The 22,533-nt window shown below is 40.9% G+C and overlaps 1 protein-coding gene across 1 annotated transcript; it reads right to left on the minus strand.

Moving 5' to 3' along the window:
- Window positions 1-4,698: 4,698 nt before the first annotated feature.
- LOC137266114 (galanin receptor 2a-like) lies at window positions 4,699-21,978 on the minus strand. Its single transcript, XM_067801614.1, has 3 exons — window positions 21,885-21,978; window positions 8,038-8,527; window positions 4,699-6,144 (listed from the first exon to the last, which is right to left on the minus strand). Exons 2-3 carry the CDS (start codon window positions 8,480-8,482, stop codon window positions 5,381-5,383), a joined length of 1,209 nt encoding a protein of 402 aa, XP_067657715.1. The 5' UTR covers window positions 8,483-8,527; window positions 21,885-21,978; the 3' UTR covers window positions 4,699-5,380.
- Window positions 21,979-22,533: the final 555 nt, after the last annotated feature.

A 22,533-nucleotide genomic window follows, 5' to 3' on the forward strand; every position in this document is an offset into this window, starting at 1 on the left:
GGGGAAGCCAGCACACACACGATACAACAGTTAGGTCTGTGTCGTGACGAGTCGACCTGAGCCACATAACAACTCGTCACCTTTAGTTACCACGTACCTGAAGCCAGCGTTAGTAAAGAAAGCACCCCATGTTTCATTTATCTGTGAGCCGTGTTGCAGTATTTGCCTCACCACGCGTATCCAGTCTAGAAACCTTAAAGTTTACATTGTAAAAATTTGCTCTGTCCACAAACGTCGTTTAGTTAACAGACATATTGCCTAAACTTAGTAATAACTGGTTCCCTCAAAGCGCAGTCGACTTTGTTCCAGAAGCTTCATATTCCATACCCTTGACAACCACTGAGCGTTACCATGGTAACGAAAGAAGTTCATTTTCCATCTTCCTTCAGGATTGTTTGTGTGGTGGACCATGCATTCAGCTCATTTGGAGAGCTGTCAATGTGAACGTCGAATAGTCTGTAACGCTCTCGATGTGTCATTCTTGTGCAGCTCTCTATAATGATACCACACCAGCCTTAACCAGACACCGTTGTTCTCAGTTTTTAAGGCAGAAAACTACCTTGATTATTAAGTTTAAGTATTAAGAACATGTACGTGTAAATACCGGCTCAGTCATTGCCTTCATTATATACATGATGGTGTTGGCAGTTTACATGTGAAACATGCAGTACCGACTTGTATCCTTACATGATACACATATTTGTGCTTATTTACAATTTTCTTTACGTTGAATTCTCACATATATATTTTCTATTATTTTCGGTGTGTCCCCCTATCAATGTCAACTCGATTGGTACTTCGTGGTCTTCCTTTATCCGGATTAACATTGAATCACGCATGATGCACGCAAACAACCGATGTTTCTGCCAATTGATGGAAGGTAGATAATCTGTTTTTCTTCTGTCGTCTGCAAAATCTAGCGATGGCTACGTAAAGATTTGCCTTGCATTCTAATAAAGAAATTTTGACGTAACGTTCAAGTCTAATCTCTGTGAACATTAAGAAAGGGAATTACACCTTGGTGACTTTACTAAGACAATACCTGTGGGAAAAACAGCAAGAGGCAAGATTCGAATCGTCTGATTCGCACAGGTGGCTGAAGTTACCCATGCTTCGAACAGGTCAGCCGTGAAGGTCCGGTGTAGAATAAGCCTTCAGCAACCCATACTTGCCATAAACGACGACTATGCTTGTCGTAAAAGGCGACATACGGGATTGAGTGGTCAGGCTCGCTGATTTGGTTGACACATGTCACCGGTTCCCCATTGCGCAGTTCGATGCTCATGCTATTGGCCACTGGATTATCTGGTCCAGACTCGATTATTTACGGACCGCCGCCGTATGGCTGGAATATTGCTGAGTGCGGCGTACAATCAAATTCCCTCACTCAAACAGTTCACAATTAACATTGAGGTGTTCGGTAATACGTTGTCCACTCGTACAAACATAGACAGTACATCAACTCATGCTCCCCTCGAGACCAGCGAACGATTAACTTCTAGTCCAGTAATGTAAATATCAAGTGTCATAATTTGTACTTTACCTCACCATACATGTTTCTATTGTGTTACGGATGGTAGAGTAGCATACTGGTTTGTTTTCAGGCTGCCATGGCATTAGTTCTGATCTGCAACATCAAGCATAACAAACCATTTTACACAAGTGTTGTGAATGGCGGATACTGCAGGACAGGCTTACTCTCTTTGCGACCACGTGGTGTCGTCACTGATTTCAACGATCCATTCAAATAAATGTTACAGTTTTGTTTTTTTCATTTACACCATTAGAGAAGACTGGGTGTTACGTTGCACTGACGTTCCACACTTGAAGCGTTTGCTGGTCACGCCGAAGCCCCGCAAATGATCCTTGTGTGCAAGTTTATATAACATTACTAGATTTCCAGACAGCAAGCCAGGCATATTTATTTCCCGGGTCTGTATCACGGACAAATGTGTTAGATATGGGGCGGTATTGTAGTATAGTGGTTGAAGTTCATTTTCGACATGGGTACAATGTGGAAAATCCATTTCTGTGGGACCTTATAGCTAAGAGCGGCTTAAAACCATACTGACTCACAATCTACACACAACATATTACGCCTTTAAGAATACATAGATCTTTTAACCCACTTACCGTGTAGTCAGTTCATTGACTGGATAGATACTGATGTGTCACTGTAGTTACAGTTAAGTTAAAAGAAAACTAACCCCTCTGACATTAGCGTTGCGGTGGTGTGGGTGAAGTTATGGTTTATGTGAAGATTTATTTAGATTATGTTTGAGATAAGATTGATAAGTGTCTGAGCATACCTACTTCGGGTCGCGTCAAGAACATCGACGTCAACCGAGGAACGCAATGAACTTTGCCAAGAAGAAATTAAGGGAACATTGAAGAATCAGCAGTCTTGTCACGAGAGATTGAGATGTGGTTAGGCAGCACTTTTGCAGTAATTGAAATTGACTAATAGAGCCAGTAACCAACATCACGAAGTCCAGTCCAATTAGAAACCTTAGACAAAAATGTTCAAAGATTAGGGACAAAAAACACAAGGATGAAATTAGATCATTGCTCCCACTGTTTGCGGTGAGTTTCGTGAATTCGCGCAAATTAAGCAAGTTAGATTCCTGACTCCTCAACGAGCCATATACGAGAGCCTTCGTTCTAATGAAGACAGCGTGGTGATTGCTAGTGAAAGCCACAGTCTAAGGAAAGATCACAGAAGGACCTTTACATGGCATCAGGATCTGGAGATAAATTGACATCAATTTGCATGGTCCAACCTACATATACATGGTACTAGCTTCAATAGTACTAACCCACATGGTACCTGCTTATATGACATCAACCTATATGTTACAAGCTCACATCTGGCCAACTTACACGGTACCTGCTCACGGGGCAGCAACTTACATGATACTACAGCTCCTCTGCGAATTTTAATAAAAACATCAGACCCTTTCATACTGTTCTCAAACAGGTTTGCCATATAAAGAAAACTTGACTTGCCTGTAAATATACTGTAATGTCATTGGGGCACAGGAGGACCTTGGTGTACACGTATCCTTCAGCATCTAGTGGTGACAGGTTTTGAGTCTACTGAGTGATGTAATGGGACCATCTTGTCGTTTTGTTAGGTCTGTCACGCCAAAGTCTCACTGCTACTCAATCCGTTTGACGTAGCTTACCTATGCCATGGCTAGAAATTACAATTTGCCAAATGAGACAAGCTGATTTCTCAAACATTCGGGCAAGCACTATACTGACTCTATCCCACCTACAAGTAACCGTTCTGTCTTTTAATTGAATGATTCCTTGGGGACAATTTGTGACAATGACATTGAGTGATATATAGGCGTGTTCTCAGTTCAGCAAAAGTGCTTGTGAGTTCCTCTAAATGGCTTACACTTTGACTTCCTTGCGCACATGCTAACGTGGTTCTTTATACTTGAGGTCTTTTGTGATTCGATGTAACGTTCAGATGCATACAAATGTAAACCTCAGCAAAAGCTATATTTAGATTACCGCTTCGCTTATTGTTGGTCGGCAATGTATATCTCACCGGTGAATATGACATTACTTTAAGTAATGCAGTCACTCTGGCATCAGGCAGTATTGATAGTATCATCCTCTAAGTGTCTTTCTGTGTGGTAACAACCTTCATAGCTGATCCCTGAGGTGAGGTATCGCTGGGAAATGTGATAGGAATCTTAACTGAACGATGGTGCCACTCATCCAATTGCAAATATACTATAAAGTTGTCCTCAAAAGGTCTTCCCAGTGCAGAAACGTTAACCTGAAGTCAAAGTAATTCTTCACAAGACTATTTCAGAATGGAGACGAGATTACAGCTTTTAAGCTCTATGTGAACTCATTCCCATGGTGTTTTATTTGTTCAATTTGAAACTTTTGATTGCATTGCCTGATAAGATTGATTCTCATTAAGAGCTGTTTCTTTAATAATACAATCGTGCAACTAATGTTCCCACGACAAAATCAAGCTAAACACCAAGGTTTCCATTTGCAACTACACTTCTTCATGAAACTTTTATCACAGGACCGTGACTTGCAAGATGATATCGTAGTGGCTTGATATCCATTTAAATTTTTTTAATATTGAGGTGACGGGTTATGTTATGCATAATTACAGGTCATGCCCCTGAAGAAACACTCTGGCTTGTAATTTAAAAGAATGAAATATGTGTTCTTCTGATATCTCAGTTTAAATTGTGGGGCATTATTTCGTTTAAAACATCTTATTTGTATTTCAGTTAAAAGTGAGATTTGTTTTGTGACACAGCCATCTCATAATTGATGGACAGAACTGGGGTAGAAGGGTTGGTAAAGGAGTATATTTCATAGTAAAAACTTTACAAATATTGTACTATTTGTGATGTTGTACTAATATTGTACAATATGGGACACTTCAATGACGTCAGTTTGATCAATATAGTCTCTGACATTGTACCAATAGTATCCTATGTAAGTATCCAACTTACAGTCTCGGCTATTGTAATGACAATGCTCTCGCATTGACAAATTTAAGTATTTGATACACCACTGACAGTTTAAGGGAACACAATGGGCCGACGTTGACAACTATCTGAAAATGAGCCGTTGTCCAGGCCCTGTAATTTCTGTAATTTCCTTGGTATGAGTGCACACCAATTTTGTCACCATCAATCCAAGATACACATGAACACTGTGAATAAATAACTTTATTTACACAATCACCAATATTTGAGCAGTCAGTATCTGATGCTATGGAAAGCGATACAAGCACACAGGAAATAGTTACTTTTAATAACGTTCCGTCCCGAATATAGCAGAATGTCACAAAGTACGACTCAGTGAAGGAATCTTAACATACTGTAAGTTTGTTTAAACCCAGTAGGTGATATCGTCTCAAGAATATTGAACTGTCCCACAGCAAAAGGCGCCATTATCTGTTGATCACAGTTCAATCTTATGAATGATATTTTTGTATTTGCACTGTCATGCAGCAAAAACACTTCAGAAGTGTATTGCGCACTGTCCCGCTGCAAATATCGTCATAATGTGCTGACATATGTGACGTCACAATGATGTTTGTATTGCCTGTCCCGCAGCAACTCATTATAAAAGTACTGCACTGTCACGCTGCAAAAGTCACCACAGTGTACGGAGATCTGCCCAGAAGTTAAAACGTAACAAAATTATTCTGTATGTGTATTTCCACAGTCTTGCAGCAAAGTCTCCACAAACGGGATACTAGTTCGAAGTAGAGTACGAACATGGTTTTGTTGTCAGTCCTTCCCATCATCAGATGGAAGCAGTTTTTGCCTTGCCATCAGATGGAAGCAGTTTTTGCCTTGTAAAACGTAAGGCCTCATACGGCAGATAGTCACTTGTGCATTACTTTGAGGGAGATGTGTGTGCCCGCCGTGGTACACGTGTTTTCCCTGGACACACTTTGTCTCTTACCAAGGCAGGTCCTGATGAACGCCCGTCTGAACTTAGTTGATATGAGACTATACACAATGGGGTTAGTGCAGCTGTTGAGATAGAACATAATCCTGGCAAAGCATAACAGATTCCAGAACCCCTCAAAGCCCAGGGCTCTGATCTTGCCGGGATTGGCGAAGATCATCCACATGCCTACTGTCCTGAAGGGAAGGTGAAAGAAGAAAAAGAGAAGGGTTATTATCACTAACATAATGACAACCCTCCTTCTGGCCTTGTTCTTACTGTGGCATCTCTGTTCATCCAGCTTGTCACTGAAACGGAACTCCCGTACCAGCGCCCGCGCTATGACCAGATACAGAATACCCAGTACCACAAACGGCAGAGCAAAGAACACCACGCATAGGCACACTATGTACCCTTTCTGCCAGGGTAGGACGATGGATTGTCTGCAAACCTTAATCGGAGTCCCGTCGTAGTAGCTTGAGTCCCGGTATATTGAGATCCCTATGAAAGGCATGCTTGACAACAAGGAGATGAACCATATGAATATCACAATGAAAAGTTTCATAGACTTTGAGTAGATCTTGGTGTCCCTGATGCGGAGTGGGTGACAGATGGCCTGGAACCTCTCACCGGCGATCACCATCATTGTTAGCACGGAGGCATGGGCCGCGCAGTTCTCTAACATTGGAACAAGAGTGCCTGAAAGGACAGGATATTTGTTTTAAACAAATTTATTATCAAACACCACAAGGCAAATATCAGGAAAAAAATATAAGGACGTGTGAATGGAATATACATGGTGTGTGTTTGCTTCTTACCGTGCGAAGCATCTGTTCAGTTCTCTTCAGTCTAAATTAGTCATCGCAGAGAATGTTCCCGTTGGCCACAGGTACATGTATTCACAAATAATTCATAGATGGCGAACGCGTGGTTGTTGCTTGGAACCTATAACTTAGTAAACACTCTGCTTGGGAAAAGAAGCCTACATGAATGAGATGATAAATTTATCGCCCCATTTTTGCGGCAGATACGCCGATGTCAAGTACATATTTCTGTTGTTTTGTGATTGGGACCAAAATATTTAGTAACATACTGATGGTTAATTTCTCCCTAGTTGATTTTTCAAAACAGCTGGACTCGAATTCTTTGTGACAAATGATTAAGTACAACAATGTTCAATATTTTGTCGATACCGGTCATCACATGCTTTTATTTTTAACTCTTGAAACTTGGTGCAAGGTTCATATGCATGTTTTCTTCACAACATCTCACGGTAGTGTCAAATGAATTATGATGTGACATAGCTATCAAGGTGGTGGGATAGTGTTGTGGTTAAAGCGTCTGCTCGTCACGCCGCAGACCTGGGTTCGATTCTCACATGGGTACAATGTGTTATGCTCATTGTCGGTGTCCCCCTCCGTGATATTACTGGAATATTGCTAAACATATTGCGGTGAAAAATCATAGTTATTCAGTCAAAAAATCAATCTACCATAATTTGCCATCCGTCGCTCCATACTCCACAGTCCCTGCAAACCTCCCCCACCTCCCCCCTCATCCACCAATTCACACTGACCCAGTCAGCTATTCCACAGCCTATACTGGCCCCACAAAAGCACGCATTCCCACGCTGATCGATGGCTAATAGAAGTCTGCCTTGCTATTCAAATTGATCACTTGCATTCTCACCACCTGCTGTCACTTTCGACGATATGTTTATGTACCTAATTGTGGCATTTTGTCAGAATTAGAAAAAGCCTCATTTCATTGATGCTAGAAGCTGAGGAGATTTATAACGTTCACTTAGCGTCCGTATATTGTATTTTCCTCTGATACTAAATTCTACGGAATTCTGGAAAAGTCAGCGCTGCGTTACAAAAGCAAACAATTATGTCAAAACTAACCATAGTGATACCAGGGTTGTAGTTAAGCTTTCTTAATAAGGGGACAAAGCACTCTTAATGTTAACAGACTGTTATATCAATACCTTGAGGCATGAAAAGTAATCTGTATAAATATTAAGTGTGTGTGTGTGTGTGTCGGGGGGGGGGGGGACCCAGGAGCTAGAGAGATTGTAGTGTGTGTATGTTTGTGCATATGTGTGTGTGTGTGTGTGTATACGTGTGTGTATGTGTGTCTGCGTTTGTGCATACAACCGCTACTGCCTGTACATATTTGACTTATCTTAATTGTGTCACTTGTAAGGTAGATATAAATAGAGTAAATACAGTTGGGTCAGTTGTAAAGTTGAGGTACCATATATGTACTAATACGTCATCCGAATCTTTAAAACGTCTTAAACAGTCTTAAAACGTCAGGTTGCGAAAGCCAACTTTATGTCATACATTTAGGTTGTTTTACTGTTGTTTGGTGGGTTTTTTTTGTTGTTTTTGTTTTATTTTATTTTATTTTATCTTATTTTATTTAATTTAATTTTATCTTTTCTTTTTTTTTTTTTTTCGCTTGTTCCTTGTGATTTGTTTTGTTTTGGGTTGATGTTTTTTTTTCAATTGCTAATATCAGGAGTACTTCTCGGTATTACGTAAATTCTATGCTGTTGTCTTCAGTTAATGTTGATGTGTATATACTTACACATGGTGGCCCCGAAATGCCAGATATCCTTAGCGTATATATCCACGAGTGCTGTGGGCATACATACAGTAATCACCATTAAGTCCGCGACTGCTAGATTGACAAGGAACAGATTGGTGGATGTACGCATGTCTTGGCGTAGCCCAACAACGGCTGCAACCACGCTGTTCCCGACGGTGCCAGTGAGAAAAATGATGACGTATAGTAGCGTTGACGTCACCAGTATGTATAATGGCATTTCCGGGATTTCCTTTTCCTCCGATGCTGTCGTGTTGCCGATGTATGCAGAGTCATTGTGAAGGTGGTTGTCTGTCAGGTTCCAGGATGGTATGCTCATGTTGTAGCCAATGTCCTTCTCGCCCCAAACTAAGGCCCCGTCTACTGACATTGGCAGCGAGTATGAGGAATGTCTTATGGAAATGTTAACCTCCTTGAGATTCTTCATTAATCGTGTCGACAGGAAGCTCTGAACATCATCTTCATTTTATCTCTGCAAGAAAAAAAGTATTGTTGAAACAACGGTTTTTCTCATAGCAACTCCACTCAAACATATGGAGCTTACAGAAATGCATAATATATATGTTGCAAGCTGTGAGGTCTATTATGGGTGTACTAATATTATCAATACATTCTCTGTTGCTACATTGGCTGTTTTCATATAATGCTCACTATTGTATCAATGCTCCCACTATCCTTTGGGCTGCCTTTGTAATTTCTGCCTTTGCAGCCAGCAGGATATTATCAACACATTCTCTGTTGCTACATTCGGTGTTTTCATATAATGCTCAGTATTGTATCAGTGCCTTTTTGGACTGCCTTTGTAATTTCATTGTTGAAATTTGTTGTATTGAATCTTAGGAGGGGGTATATAATATGTAAAACGTGTTTGGGACGGAAAAAATGTTTGGAATGTTAAAGATATTGAAGTCTAATACAACAAGAGGAGAATACATAATGTGCGTAGCAAGCTGTGAGGCCCATTAATGGTATTACCCTGTCACGTTCCAAACGTCTGACTCTTGAGAGCGTACTTAATGTACTGAGAAAACATCATACCGAATATAACATAGGCTGCTCGTTGTGAAGGTCATAGCATGGGACAACATCGCGCTTCGTGGTTCGTGTTTGGCACCTTCTTGTGAATAGCAGAACATAAGTATCCAATGACTAAGCATGGCTTTTCATGGTGAAACCTGACTGAAACACACAGTCTGGTCAGTCCATTGAGTAGTTTCTGTATTTGCTTTTTTACTATTGTATAATAGATAACACACCATGGCTAATTCAACCAATCAACGAGCTACCACTGTATGTAGTGAAAATGTTATGTAGCAATACACTATTTTTGACGATCATAGAAATGTCAGCGGATCCTACCGCAAACATATCTATATATGATCTAACCAGGCAATGTGAAATGTTATTTGTAAAATGATTGTTTGTCAAATTCAGTTTTCCACGTTATTGCTTTTGACACACCATCGTAAAACATCTCAACAGACAACAGACACGCGGGTGTAGGCCTAACAGTTTTGTTCAGAAGGGGGTGTGCCAATTATTTCTGAAGTTAATCAGGTATTATCGTTTTCATACGGAATTATTCACACATTCATTCCGTTTAAACGTTTAAAGCCGTCATGTATGCTATATTTTCTTTGTTTACATCAACCTGAGGATAGCAATATGACAATAGTTGGATCACATCGCAACATTGCAGGCGTCACAGGAATGTTACATATGGAATGAGAAATTGAAAATGCCTTTATACAGTGTCGTGAATAATGTGCTTTATATAACCTTCTAAAGATTAATGTACTGAGGATTAACATCCAGTGATGAAGTGGATCCTATGCAAAGTCCACATAGAATAAATGAACATCTTTATGTTTTCAGAGTTAGAAATGGTTCCATCAACCAATTCTGCTCCAAACATAGACGCCTGATGGATTGGCTGGCCATGTTTGCAATATCAATCGCCACCGAAAGGCTGATTGCCAAGAACTTCAGCACCAAACGATATACGTTTCCGCTTGCTGTAATCTACATGTAATTTCAAAGAAACAAGTAACCTAGTAACGACTTCTCCACAGTTGTGCGTGTCCACTTGAGTGCCGCCGTGATCAGTTAAGGTTCCTGTGAATCTCATTATCACTTCATTTGTAATCAGTAGATTACACATTCAACCTAGAGATGCGCCTTTGCTGCAGACAAATTCAATTCTCTTACGATGTTACATGGCTCAAGGACGTTACACCAACAAGTCTGCGGTTGAGTAGGCATTTCAATAAATATTGTCACTGTGAAGCATAGTGCCATGTTCACCACGTCACTGCGTCTCTCTATCACGTGGTCTCCAGCGTGAATACACAATGCTATTTGCTCTCTCTCTCTCTCTCTCTCTCTCTCTCTCTCTCTCTCTCTCTCTCTCTCTCTCTCTCTCTCTCTCTCTCTCTCTCTCTCTCTCTCTCTCTCTCTCTCTCTCTCTCTCTCTCTCTCAGTACACGTACCCGTGAAGGTCCCGGGGTAGAATAGACCTTCAGCAACCCATGCTTGCCATAAAAGGCGACTTAGCTTGTCGTAAGAGGCGACTAACGGGATCGGGTGGTCAGACTCGCTGACTTGGTTGACGCATGTCATCGGTTCCCAATTGCGCAGATCGATGCTCATGTTGTTGATCAGTGGATTGTCTGGTCCAGACTCGATTATTTACAGACCGCCGCCATATAGCTGTAATATTGCTGAGTGCGGCGTAAAACTAAACTCACTCACTCACTCACTCTCTCAGTACAGATCACGTACTTTGTGGACCACTCTGACACTTTGCAAAGTCACCACTTTATGAAAGTTTATGAAAACACATAACACATGGGAGGTGAAGAAACATTTCTTACTGTGTTCTCTAAGCCAGAAGTCGGCACGTATATAGCTGTGTATGCAGGGATGTACATGCAAGCAGTCAGTTCGTGAATAATTCTCACGTTACACGCTTAGTTTTGATGCTTTTGACTAATCTTACTGTGTTCAGTCCACTTGAGGTGGGCATCTATGGCTTCATGTATGACTGCTGTTTCTATGTATGTGTAAACAGGGTAAAAACACAAACAGCGCCCCCTAGCGTGCAGCTTGGGAATGAAGATTCATTATCTTTACATGTCAGGCTAACTGATGCAATGATTAATATCAAACACAACGTGTAAACATCGGGTTTAGAAAAATAGACATATGTGGTATACGTAAAAGCTTGTTTGTGTTTGTTGTTAACTTTGTCATCACTTAGGAGATAAACATCATGTGTTCGCCAATTTCCGGGTGTTATTGAGTATTTGAAGCACGGGAATGCATTTGGAACCGACTTTTTGTTCTCATAAGGGTCTCCTGTGATCCCATGGATACAGCAGTTCATTAATTACGGTCATTGTCCTGGTGCCAATGCTTCCTGGACACACGGTCCGCCGCAGGCTCATACTGAGGATTACTGCTGTAATACCTGATGGTAACGATATCACTGACTGCCGACCTGTCGCCTGATATATCGTGTTACAGGAAGCAACTTGTAATGGTTGTCCACACACCATCCACTCGCTGAAGTTATTAAACGTCTGTAGCAGTGACTTGGAAGATGTCTCGAAACACAAGCATCTGTAATGTAATTAATGAACGAAAACAACAATTATAGAACCTGATAACTAACAACACATATAGTGCCTGATAACTAACACCACTACATCCTCTACGGACACAAACGTGAAGCAGATGGTGCTATAATGTAACTGGATCTACATCTTCTTACACTGACCTTCACCTTATGTCACAGAATCCTGCACCCGCCCACACACCATGCGGATACCGATTACTCATTTGAGACGTCTCCAGATTATAATTATTTCCTAATGTATATCTTCCCATTGCTCAATTTCCAAACTGAGACAAATCGATTAAAGAATATGTCTTCTTGTACGGAACTAATTTGTGAAGTCATGATTACCCAAGATTAGATATCGTCAGTGAACCAACTTCAAACACTCACAACCTAAGGTTTACAATCAAAAAATGGTATGCATTAAGTCCTTTAAGTGTCTAGAACACTTCGTAACTGGTCGCATGAGTAACATGCATTTACATGTGTTCATGTTGCCAGTCTCAATAATGATGCTGAAAGGTGACAGGAATTCGGTGTTGTAAGATGGATTATGACTCGGGATGGATGCAAAAAGACCTGATACAAACTAGAACGAACAACCTCTTCTTGTACCGCCAGCCTAATAGACGTTTTTTTCCATTCAGAAACTTCTCGAGGAATGAGCCTCGATTATTCCTGTTCCGAACCGACTAGAAATGCTTTACAAAACCATCGGGGAAGCTTCAATTACTCGTGTTGAAGACTGTCCCAAACTGACTTCATCAGTTTGTAGTTTATACCAGTAGTTTCAGTTTGCTACCTAGAATAAGTACTGCATGTTGAAACAAATTGAAACAATAGCGTTCGTTACAACAAATCTGTACGTAATTTCGGTGTCAAACAATGAAATATATATATATATATATATAATATATATATATATTCGGCATTAACCTGTCTCAGTTCATTCTGCACACTCTCAACAGTCAGGCATCAAATCGCCTGCACACGTCAGCCATCTAACCCCCTTAGTCATGCACATTGAGTACACACCTCTTTATACACTTCACTGACACTTACTCTTTAATGAAAGTTGTTCCTGCTGCTGTACGAATAGATTTCCACAAAAAGGTAAACATAAGTAGCTTAAATCATAATTTGTAAAATATAAGGAAGAGCCTGGGATCCTTAGATCTAGATTTGCTCTTGAAGGGTAGAATTACTGAGCATTACTGGTCTCAGCATTCCTTACAGACTTTGGATCCAGGCTAGCGGAAGATCAGAACATGCTTATCCCCTGTTAAGATTCAATACAACAAATTTCAACAAAGAAATTACAAAGGCAGTCCAAAAGGGGTACTGATACAATACTGAGCATTATATGAAAACAGCTAATGTAGCAATGGAGAATGTATTGATAATAGCCTGTTGAAAGGCGTTAGCACTGCAGAGAGGGCTTGGAAGTAGGGAAGTGGTTCAGGGACTGTGAGACAGACTTACTGTTTTGTATCACATGCGGAAGCCCAAAGTGACACATACTTCGAACGTTCAGAGCATTGACGAAAGAGCGGATTTGTTGACAGATCAGGAAATTTGAAGCTTAGCTATTCAATCGACATCTGTTGTCAGATAGGAAGAGTATGCATTAACTGACTAAGATCTCCTCTGAATATATCAATGCGTACAAATGGCAATTACCGTTTCTCGAATATGTCCCCTGAATTACAATTAAAACGTCAAAGCAATTTCCATAAAAAATATGGAAATATATACATGAACACATATAAAGCGTGGTTCGGTTCCTAATTTGCCATTAGGAACCTAACATGTGTTTATATAGTATGAATCAAATATTCCGGATACCTGAATTTGGGAAAAGGTGAGCTTAATCTAGTCTGCAAAGGGTTGCTAAGTATTCACCTGAATACGTGAACATACAATATGCCATATGGGAATTACATGTGGAAGTGGTCTCCACGTTTCTACCTCAATGATTAGAATCAGACACAACACGAGTTCATGGCACTTTGGTCGAATTGCCGGCAGACATGGTGAGGATCTCCCCAACCCCCGTCGCCCTACTTCCCCTGTCTGATGTGGCTGAAAAAGACGCGACAGATTAAGCTAATACAATTCTAACAATGTCAAGGAGCTGTTTGAGTATGCCAGGATGCTCTCTCTTGAATCAGATGGTAGAAACGTCCTAGTAGGTCTGCTGAAGTGTTAGAATATATCCAGCGGAAGACACGCACGCACGCACGCACGCACGCACGCACGCACGCACGCACCCCACCACCCCCAACACACACACACACACACACACACACACACACACACACACATACATACATACATACATACATACATACATACATTATGGTGCAAGCCTATTGATGGTGAAGGACAAACATGGTGGACTCGATCACTCGATACCGATGGTTTTCGTAGGCATTTTATTGGCGAAGTTACTTGGTACATAGCGCACCGATTTTGATAATTTTGGATTTATTCGAAAGGGAATTTATCTGGCTTTATTTCAGTAATTATTTTTATATGGATATGGATATCCATGTAGGCTTGTTGGACCCAGGACGTACTACTTTCAGCAATTCAAGCCCCTGTGATTGCTATTTTGTGTCCTGGAACTTACACGCGTTCTATTGCACATTTTCCTGCAAAGGACAGGGTGTATGGGTAAATTGCGCATATTTTGGCCCATTCCGTGTCCTCCACGGGAGCATTCCTTTCATATGAGCTTCGATACCTAAAACTGAACCTGTGAGACTTTTCGAAAATACAACTATATTCACGAAACAAGTTTGTGCACATGCATTACCTGTACCAAGGCCCTTTAAAAGCACGAAGAATTATGAAACTCATGATCAGACACTTTGAGAAGATCCAATTGTCACAAGACGAAAGGAATCCGGCTATCAGTATGGTCAGGTGCTTTTGATGTGATGAATGCTAGGCACTTTAATATGCATCCATCCGATGTCCGACTCAGACAAACGTTTTCCGGCCACCGGCACCACCTGTGACGACAGCTCGACAAAACCGCAATATCCGAGTTTTGCACTTTCCAAATCGGTTCCAAATAGCTGCTGATTTGGCAGGGAGGACAATTGGGACATGTGCGCCCCAAACTGTGTGAAGACGCCTTACTGCATTCAGCATCCTGTATCGTCGCCCGTACCGTGGTCCAATCTTACTGCATCACCACAGACTGGCCCCACAGCTGTTCCTGAGACATTTGTGTCTTTCAATGTCCCAGAATCTGCGAGCATGTCTTTCAGCACACGATGGACGCACACGATATTGACTGCTAGTGACCCCTCCTGTGTTTGATGTCGTTGTTGCGTTGTTGTTGTTGATGTTGTTGTTGTTGTTGTTGTTGTTGTTGGACATTTTTCAGGAGAAATTATCCACACATGTTCACTTGAAACATGTCTGCCAGTTACATTTATTGCATCTATGTGAGTAAAGAACGTGTAAATGTCAAATTGCGTTTTAAATAACTTCCAGTAAATTATGGATAAGAATTGTCACCTCATGGAGATGCACATAAAACCACAATTCTGGAATATTCAACATTTCCCCCAAAGCGCAGTAAAAGCCAACTCACACATTTACTCACTCAAACAGATGCTTCTGTTGGGTGTGAAGCAAATCAATATTACTCTCTGCAGATAGAACTAGGATTGAAAATGTATACTTAATTTAACCCATTAATAAAACTTATATTGTTCCGGTCATCATACATTTGGGGGCATTCGTCAGTATAATGTCTAGAACAGTTTCATGCTATACTTGAAAATGGAAATCCTTTAAATATGTGTAGCAGTAGCCGGATGGTTCACATATGGATTATTGAAAGAAACTGTACTCGTTGACATTATTATCAATGCTTACAAAGAGATAAGCGACAAACAATGTATCAATCCATACGAAATCTCTACTAAAAGTAGGTTATACTGTACAATTCAGACTATAAGATGTTCATGTGTTTCCCGAACTGGCTGGGTTGCCTGATCCCGACACGATTATTAGCAGACCGCTCTCATGCAGGCTGCCTAGTGAGAGTGAGTTTAGTTTTAAGCGCACTCAGTAATATTTCAGCCATATGGCGTCTGTCTGTAAGTACTCGAGTCTGGACCAGACAATCCAGTGATCAACAGCATGAGCATCGATCTGCGCAACTGGAACCCGTGACATGTGTCAACCAAGTCAGCAAGCCTGACCATCCGATCCCGTTAGTCACCTCTTACGACAAGCAGAATTTCCTTTTCTTGCAAGCATTGGTTGCTGAAGGGCGATTCTACCCTGGACCTTCATGTGCCGCCGAGTGAGATGTTAAGCAAACCCTGATGATGAACTAGTCGGCATTGTATGTGTCACTATCAAACAGTGGTGGCAGCAGGTGTTTGTGGACATTGTGGTCAGTCTCACAGTCCCTGAACCACATTATTTCCCCTCATGCCCAGTCCCATACTACAACCCTAAATAAAGGATGTCTAGAGTTCGACTGAATCTCTGGTTTCCCTGGGGCTCCTTTACAATTGTATTTGTTTGTTACTACAGGACCATCAACAACGGAACCAGAACAAACGTGTGGAAAGAAATCGAAGCGTATTGGTGTTTTGTGTAAGAACTTTCTGATGAACATAACAGACCACAATCAGATCTTATGGGACCCGTCAGCCAGACTGGCCAGACATCTGACATTTCCAGAAGTTTGGCAACACGTACATAATATTGTATTTCTAAGCCAAAATCAGAACAATTTTCAAAATATTTACGAACTCGTGTGCTTGCGTTGTTGTTGCTTTTAGCTTTTTGGGTTATTTTATATATTTTGTTGCTTATTGTATTACTTTTAGGTTTTTGGTTTTCTTAGTTTTTAGTTTTTTGTAGGTCTTGAAACATCCCTCTCATAACCAACTTTGCCAGTTCTGTACAGTTCTGTATCTCATAATCGAAGATCGATGTCATATCTTATAAGTATCTTAGTTCTTAAATAAAGATAGCGTTGACCCACGTAGCTGTTGCCCTCTCCTAATCAAAGATTAGAGACATAAACTCTTATGTTTTTCACTCGTGTATATTACCACAGAAGTTCTAGCTTGACATGAATATCTTGGGAATATTACCATTAGTCACTGTGCAATGTTTTCAATTATTCAGCATGGGAGCCTATGACTCCTCTGGTAAATATACTAATTGCGTATGAAATTACAGGCACCGAGTAATTACGGATGCTCTTACCCCTTGAATTATAGCTCGGAGCTTTCATTCTCTCGCTACATATAAACCCTAATGACTTGCCGCTCGTATGTTACTCTCTAATTTGTATGATGGTCGTTTTCATCCTTTGTCAAAAATACCGCTTCTCGTTAGCTGTTTTATACGATACAGTAACCAGTGAAAGATTAAGTTTGTATTTATATATAAATGGATAACATTTCCAATTTGTCACATCTGCGAAATAAATATAGTCGAATGCAATTCCTTTTTATGCTTTTGCCATATGTTCCCGTGTTTTACAACTCCACAATTGACTAAACGCTGCATGTGTTTGTTGCCAGTGCCAGCGTAGTGACAGGATACATTCATCATTCATACAGTACCTTGAGCACAGACTGCTTCTGGCTGTGGAAAGGGTCTTGTCGCCATTATATCTCATTTGGACTCCTGGGTGAAAATAGCAAACCCTATTGCTTGGTACTCATTCACTTTTAGACGTTTCCCTTTATGTACCATGGAAGAAATGTCAAACAGACATCCCGAGAATCAACGTTAAGAGGCTATTACCAAGGGATGCTCTACTTTGGTTAGTTAGGCCTCTAGGTTCAGTTACATAGAATTATCAGCTAACTGCTTAGTATTCTGATCAATCAAACTAAACACACGCGTGACAACTGGAGAAGCTGTTAATCATTGTAGATTCGGGTCGTTTCACCTAGCTTATAGTTTAAATTAATCGAAAAGAGAAACTGATTGGGTTGAAATGTTGTGACCAGTCACTATAATTATGAAAAGCTCCATTCAAATTCCCGTTCTGTGTCAGTTTCGTCCGTAAATACTTTTGAGCTATTTTCCAATCAAGTCTTATCAACTAACGTCTGACAACTTCCAGTGTAATTGTAAAACTATTTGTGGTAACGGTTGTTAATTCACCCAGACAAGTAAACAGACCTTCAAACCATGGATTGATATAAATTTGACATCATGGTGTCACAACTTTCTGTCATGAAAAACGAGGCGACAGGTGTAACTAAATTGTTCTGCTTGTTAGTTGAGCGTGAAATGAATTTCAACTGAACACACACACACACACCTCCTGCTGTAATCAATCATTACTGAGAACACTTAACTTGAAAAGGAAGTGTGTCGCCAGTGTTTTCTCTCCCCTGTGTATGCAACTTCGGAAGAAGAGATCGAAGTAGGTACGGACATATTATTGTTCAGGGTTTGCACGCCTGTTTGGTAGTTCAAACTGACGTCAACGGACAGGACCAGTCAGCGTGGTTCAGAGTTGTCTGAAAGATATTAATTCTCTTCTATCTGTGGCCGTCTATTAACTGTTGTCCCAGGAAAGAAGCGATGGAGTTGACATTGACAACTTGAATTTTATTTACTTATTTCACAACTAAATCCATGTGTTTAGCCATCCCTCTAATTCACAGGATGCGCTTGCCGCCTTTAATAATGAATGTATATGAAACTAAAATTAATGTGCTCGCACAGTGAGTGCTTTATTGCGAAGAAAGTCACCTGATGCAGCACTTAATCGTGCAGTCAAGAACTACAGCACTCACTGCCACGCTGACCCGTTCTGTCAATACACAAGTAAAGAAAAATAATTTAACAATTCGCTCAGTCAACTACAGCAATCATACCACACTGAGTCGTTCAGTCAACAGCTGGTGCGCTCGTTACCACAGTGACTTGTTCCGTCAACTATACAGTTTCAAACAATAATGACTCGTTCGTCAACAACTGCAACAATCACACCCCACTCAAGCGTTTCGTCACCTTGACACGTTCAAACAATAGTGATTCGTTCAGCTTTTCACAGCACTAACACGTTGAACTAACAATTTTGCCTGGACAAACAGGTTTGACTCGTTCGGTCAACAACAAGATCAGTTCAAACAACACCGGCAAGTGAAGTCTCTTGCTACACAATTTTATACAAATCCAGACACGAACAGTCAACAACTATATCACATGACACAGTATTGACATGCACAGTCAACAACTACACGCCTAACACAGTTATGAGATGCTGAGATTGTTGGTGCTGTGCCCGTACATTCAAGAGCTACACGTCCTGACGGAGGGTTGACAGATACAGTCAAGAGCTACACGTCCTGACGGAGGGTTGACAGATACAGTCAAGAGCTATATGTCCTGACGGAGGGTTGACAGATACAGTCAAGAGCAACATGTCCTGACGGAGGGTTGACAGATACAGCCAAGAGCTACATCTCTTGATACAGGATTCACACGTACAGTCACGAGGTACACCTCCTGACACAGGATTCACATGTAGCCAAGAAGTACACTCATAACGCAGTTATGACACGGCTGACATTGTTGGTCCTGTGCCCGTACAGTCAGGAGCTACTTCTGTCAGAGGTTTGACAGATACAGTCAAGAGCTACATCTCCTCAGGATTGGCACGTACAGTAAAGGGCAATATCTCCTGATACAGAATCGACACGTACAGTAAAGAGCAACATATCCTGACATAGGATTCACACGTACAGTCACGGGCTGCATCTCCTGACACAGGATTGACACGTAGTCAAGAGCTACACACCTCACACAGTTATAAAAGGGCTGAGATTGTTGGTGCTGTGCCCGTACAGTCAAGAGCTACATCTGACAGAGGTTCGACAAATACAGTCAAGTGAGTGAGTTTAGTTTTACGCCACACTCAGCAATATTCCAGCCATATGGCGGCGGTCTGAAAATAATCGAGTCTTTACCAGACAATCCAGTGACCAACAACATGAGCGTCGATCTGCGCAATTGGGAGCTGATGGCATGTGTCAACCAAGTCAGCGAGTCTGACCACCCGAGCCCGTTAGTCGCCAAGCATAGTCGCCTTTTATGGCAAGCATGGGTTGCTGAAGGCTTTTTTTACCCCGAGACCTTCACGGGTCAGATCTAGTCAAGATCCACATCCCTTTATACAGGATTGACAGATACCATCAAGAGCTACACATCTCACGATACAGGATTGACACGTACAGTCAAGGGCAATATTTCCTGACACAGAATCGACAGGTATAGTAAAGAGCTACATCTCCCGACACAGGATTCATACGCACAATAAAGAGCTACATCTGCTGATACGAGACTGACTAGTACAGTTAAGGGCAATATCTCCTGATACAGAATCGACACGTACAGTCAAGACCAACATCTCCTGACACAGGATTCACACGCACAGTCAAGAGTTCAAACAGCAACATTCCCGACACAGAACTGACTCGTACATTCAATAGCTACATTTCCTGACACAGGATTGATACGTACAGTCAAGAGTCAATATCTCCTGACACAGGATTGGCACGTACAGTCAAGATCTATATCTCCTGATACAGTTATGAAACGTCCCGTCAAGAAGAACATCTCCTCCAACAGGATTGACACGTATAGCCAACAACTGCGACACCTAACACAGGTATAACACGTATAGCCAACAACTACAACACCTAACACAGGTATAACACGTATGGTCACCAACTACAACACCTTACACAGGTATAACACGTATAGTCACCAACTGCAACACCTAACACAGGTAAAACGCGTATGGTCACCAACTACAACACCTAACACAGATATAACACGTATGGTCACCAACTACAACACCTAACACAGATATAACACGTATAGTCACCAACTACAACACCTAACACAGGTTTAACACGTATAATCACCAACTATAACACCTAACACAGGTATAACACGTATAGTCACCAACTATAACACCTAACACAAGTTTAACACGTATAGTCACCAACTACAACACCTAACACAGATATAACACGTATGGTCACCAACTACAACACCTAACACAGGTATAACACGTACAGTCACCAACTGCAACACCTAACACAGGTTTAACACGTATAGTCACCAACTACAACACCTAACACAGGTATAACACGTATGGTCACCAACTACAACACCTTACACAGGTATAACACGTATAGTCACCAACTATAACACCTAACACAGGTATAACACGTATAGTCACCAACTATAACACCTAACACAGGTTTAACACGTATAGTCACCAACTATAATACCTTACACAGGTTTAACACGTATAGTCACCAACTACAACACCTAACACAGGTTTAACACGTATAGTCACCAACTACAACACCCTACACATGTTTAACACGTATAGTCACCAACTACAACAGCTAACACAGGTATAACACGTATAGTCACCAACTACAACACCTTACACAGTTGTGATTCAAACGGTCAATATCATTTTTTTCACAAGCTGTGCGATCCCTATTTTTCCCTGTATAGTTTTATGAGCAGACATTTCAGTGAAGCATATTGTAGCCACATAAAAAGGATGGCAAATCCAATGCGGATTTCTTATAGTCTTGTCTGGAGGTATTGGCAACTGGATCATATTTACAGTAGGAATTTTACGAAAACAAAACAAAATATGGATTATTTCACATGCGATCATTTTCAAAAGTATTTTCAGCAAAATATAACTTCCCAAGTATCAACTTGATGCTTACTCGACACTAGGTATCTGCTGTCATAGCATGCAAGAGCTAACTGCAAAAGAAATGTCGATTTTCCTAACAGTCAACAATATTACAATTCGTTTTCATTGTTAATAATGATTTAAAGCATTACCACATTGTTTCAGTTTTGTTCGTCAAACGCTTTTCTATCTTAAAGTTAAAAACATTTTCGCTCTTCCACTGATGATGTGTCCCTCATTTTAACAGTATGAACGAAGGATGATATTATACTATCAGTTCGGATGTTAACTGTATAAATATCAGTGTCAAGTGTAATATTTTGAAAGCAACATCTATTCTTTTCCTTTTTCAGTATGACCCATCGTGAAAATGCGTTTCACATGTTTTTCATTATATTTCCCTGACCTGTTGCGATATATGAACATTAAAGGAGAATTAGTTAACAGTTGTTGATACTTCAAGTAATCCCTCACCTTATCAACCGCAGGGTAATCACAAACAGCGCCAGTCCAAGGTATACTCCGTCATGAAGCGCTGTAACACACCACCAGTAGCGACGGCGACTACAGCCACGGTGATCTGTGTTGCCGTTATGAATGCGCACACGGCACAGTCCACAAGCAGTGGAGGTCGATGAGTGGAGGGGTGTGAGGCGTCATTGAAAAACATTCTGGCTTCTGTCACAACGGATACTTTTGGCATGTCTGCAGATAGCTACACATGTCTCCCAGATTGTAACAGTAACAGGTGGATTACAACACTAAGTCGTGATGTGGATTACTGTGCAGAATTTGTGATTGATTGAATATCTTATTGATTACATTTCTCGAGATTCACTTTAGGTCATTTGTATGAGGATGAGCGTTACTTTAAGTTTACTGCTCAATAATGTGGTTACTTTACACTTGTCAGGTTTACAGTCCCAAGCAATAATTCCAGATTCACATGAATTATATGAGATTCCAATCTGCAGTGGTGTTTGATACATCAATTAAGGGACACGCAATACCGTGACTATTTTTTTCTTGGCTAACTACTCGCGGCAGTTTGTTAACAAAGACGTCCGTATGTTGGAAGCCGACGTCATGAGGTCGTGTCGGAGATTAAACGGGAACTGAAAGG

Source organism: Haliotis asinina, chromosome 15 (assembly GCF_037392515.1).
Source record: "Haliotis asinina isolate JCU_RB_2024 chromosome 15, JCU_Hal_asi_v2, whole genome shotgun sequence".
NCBI classification, from domain to species: Eukaryota; Metazoa; Mollusca; class Gastropoda; order Lepetellida; family Haliotidae; genus Haliotis; species Haliotis asinina.

Coding starts and splice junctions, on each gene's coding strand:
- LOC137266114 (XM_067801614.1), bottom strand. CDS start 8,482: ATGAAGAATCTCAAGGAGGTTAACATTTCCATAAGACATTCCTCATAC. Junction 6,145..8,037: donor GCATTTCGGGGCCACCATGT/GTAAGTATATAC, acceptor CTGTCCTTTCAG/GCACTCTTGTTCCAATGTTA.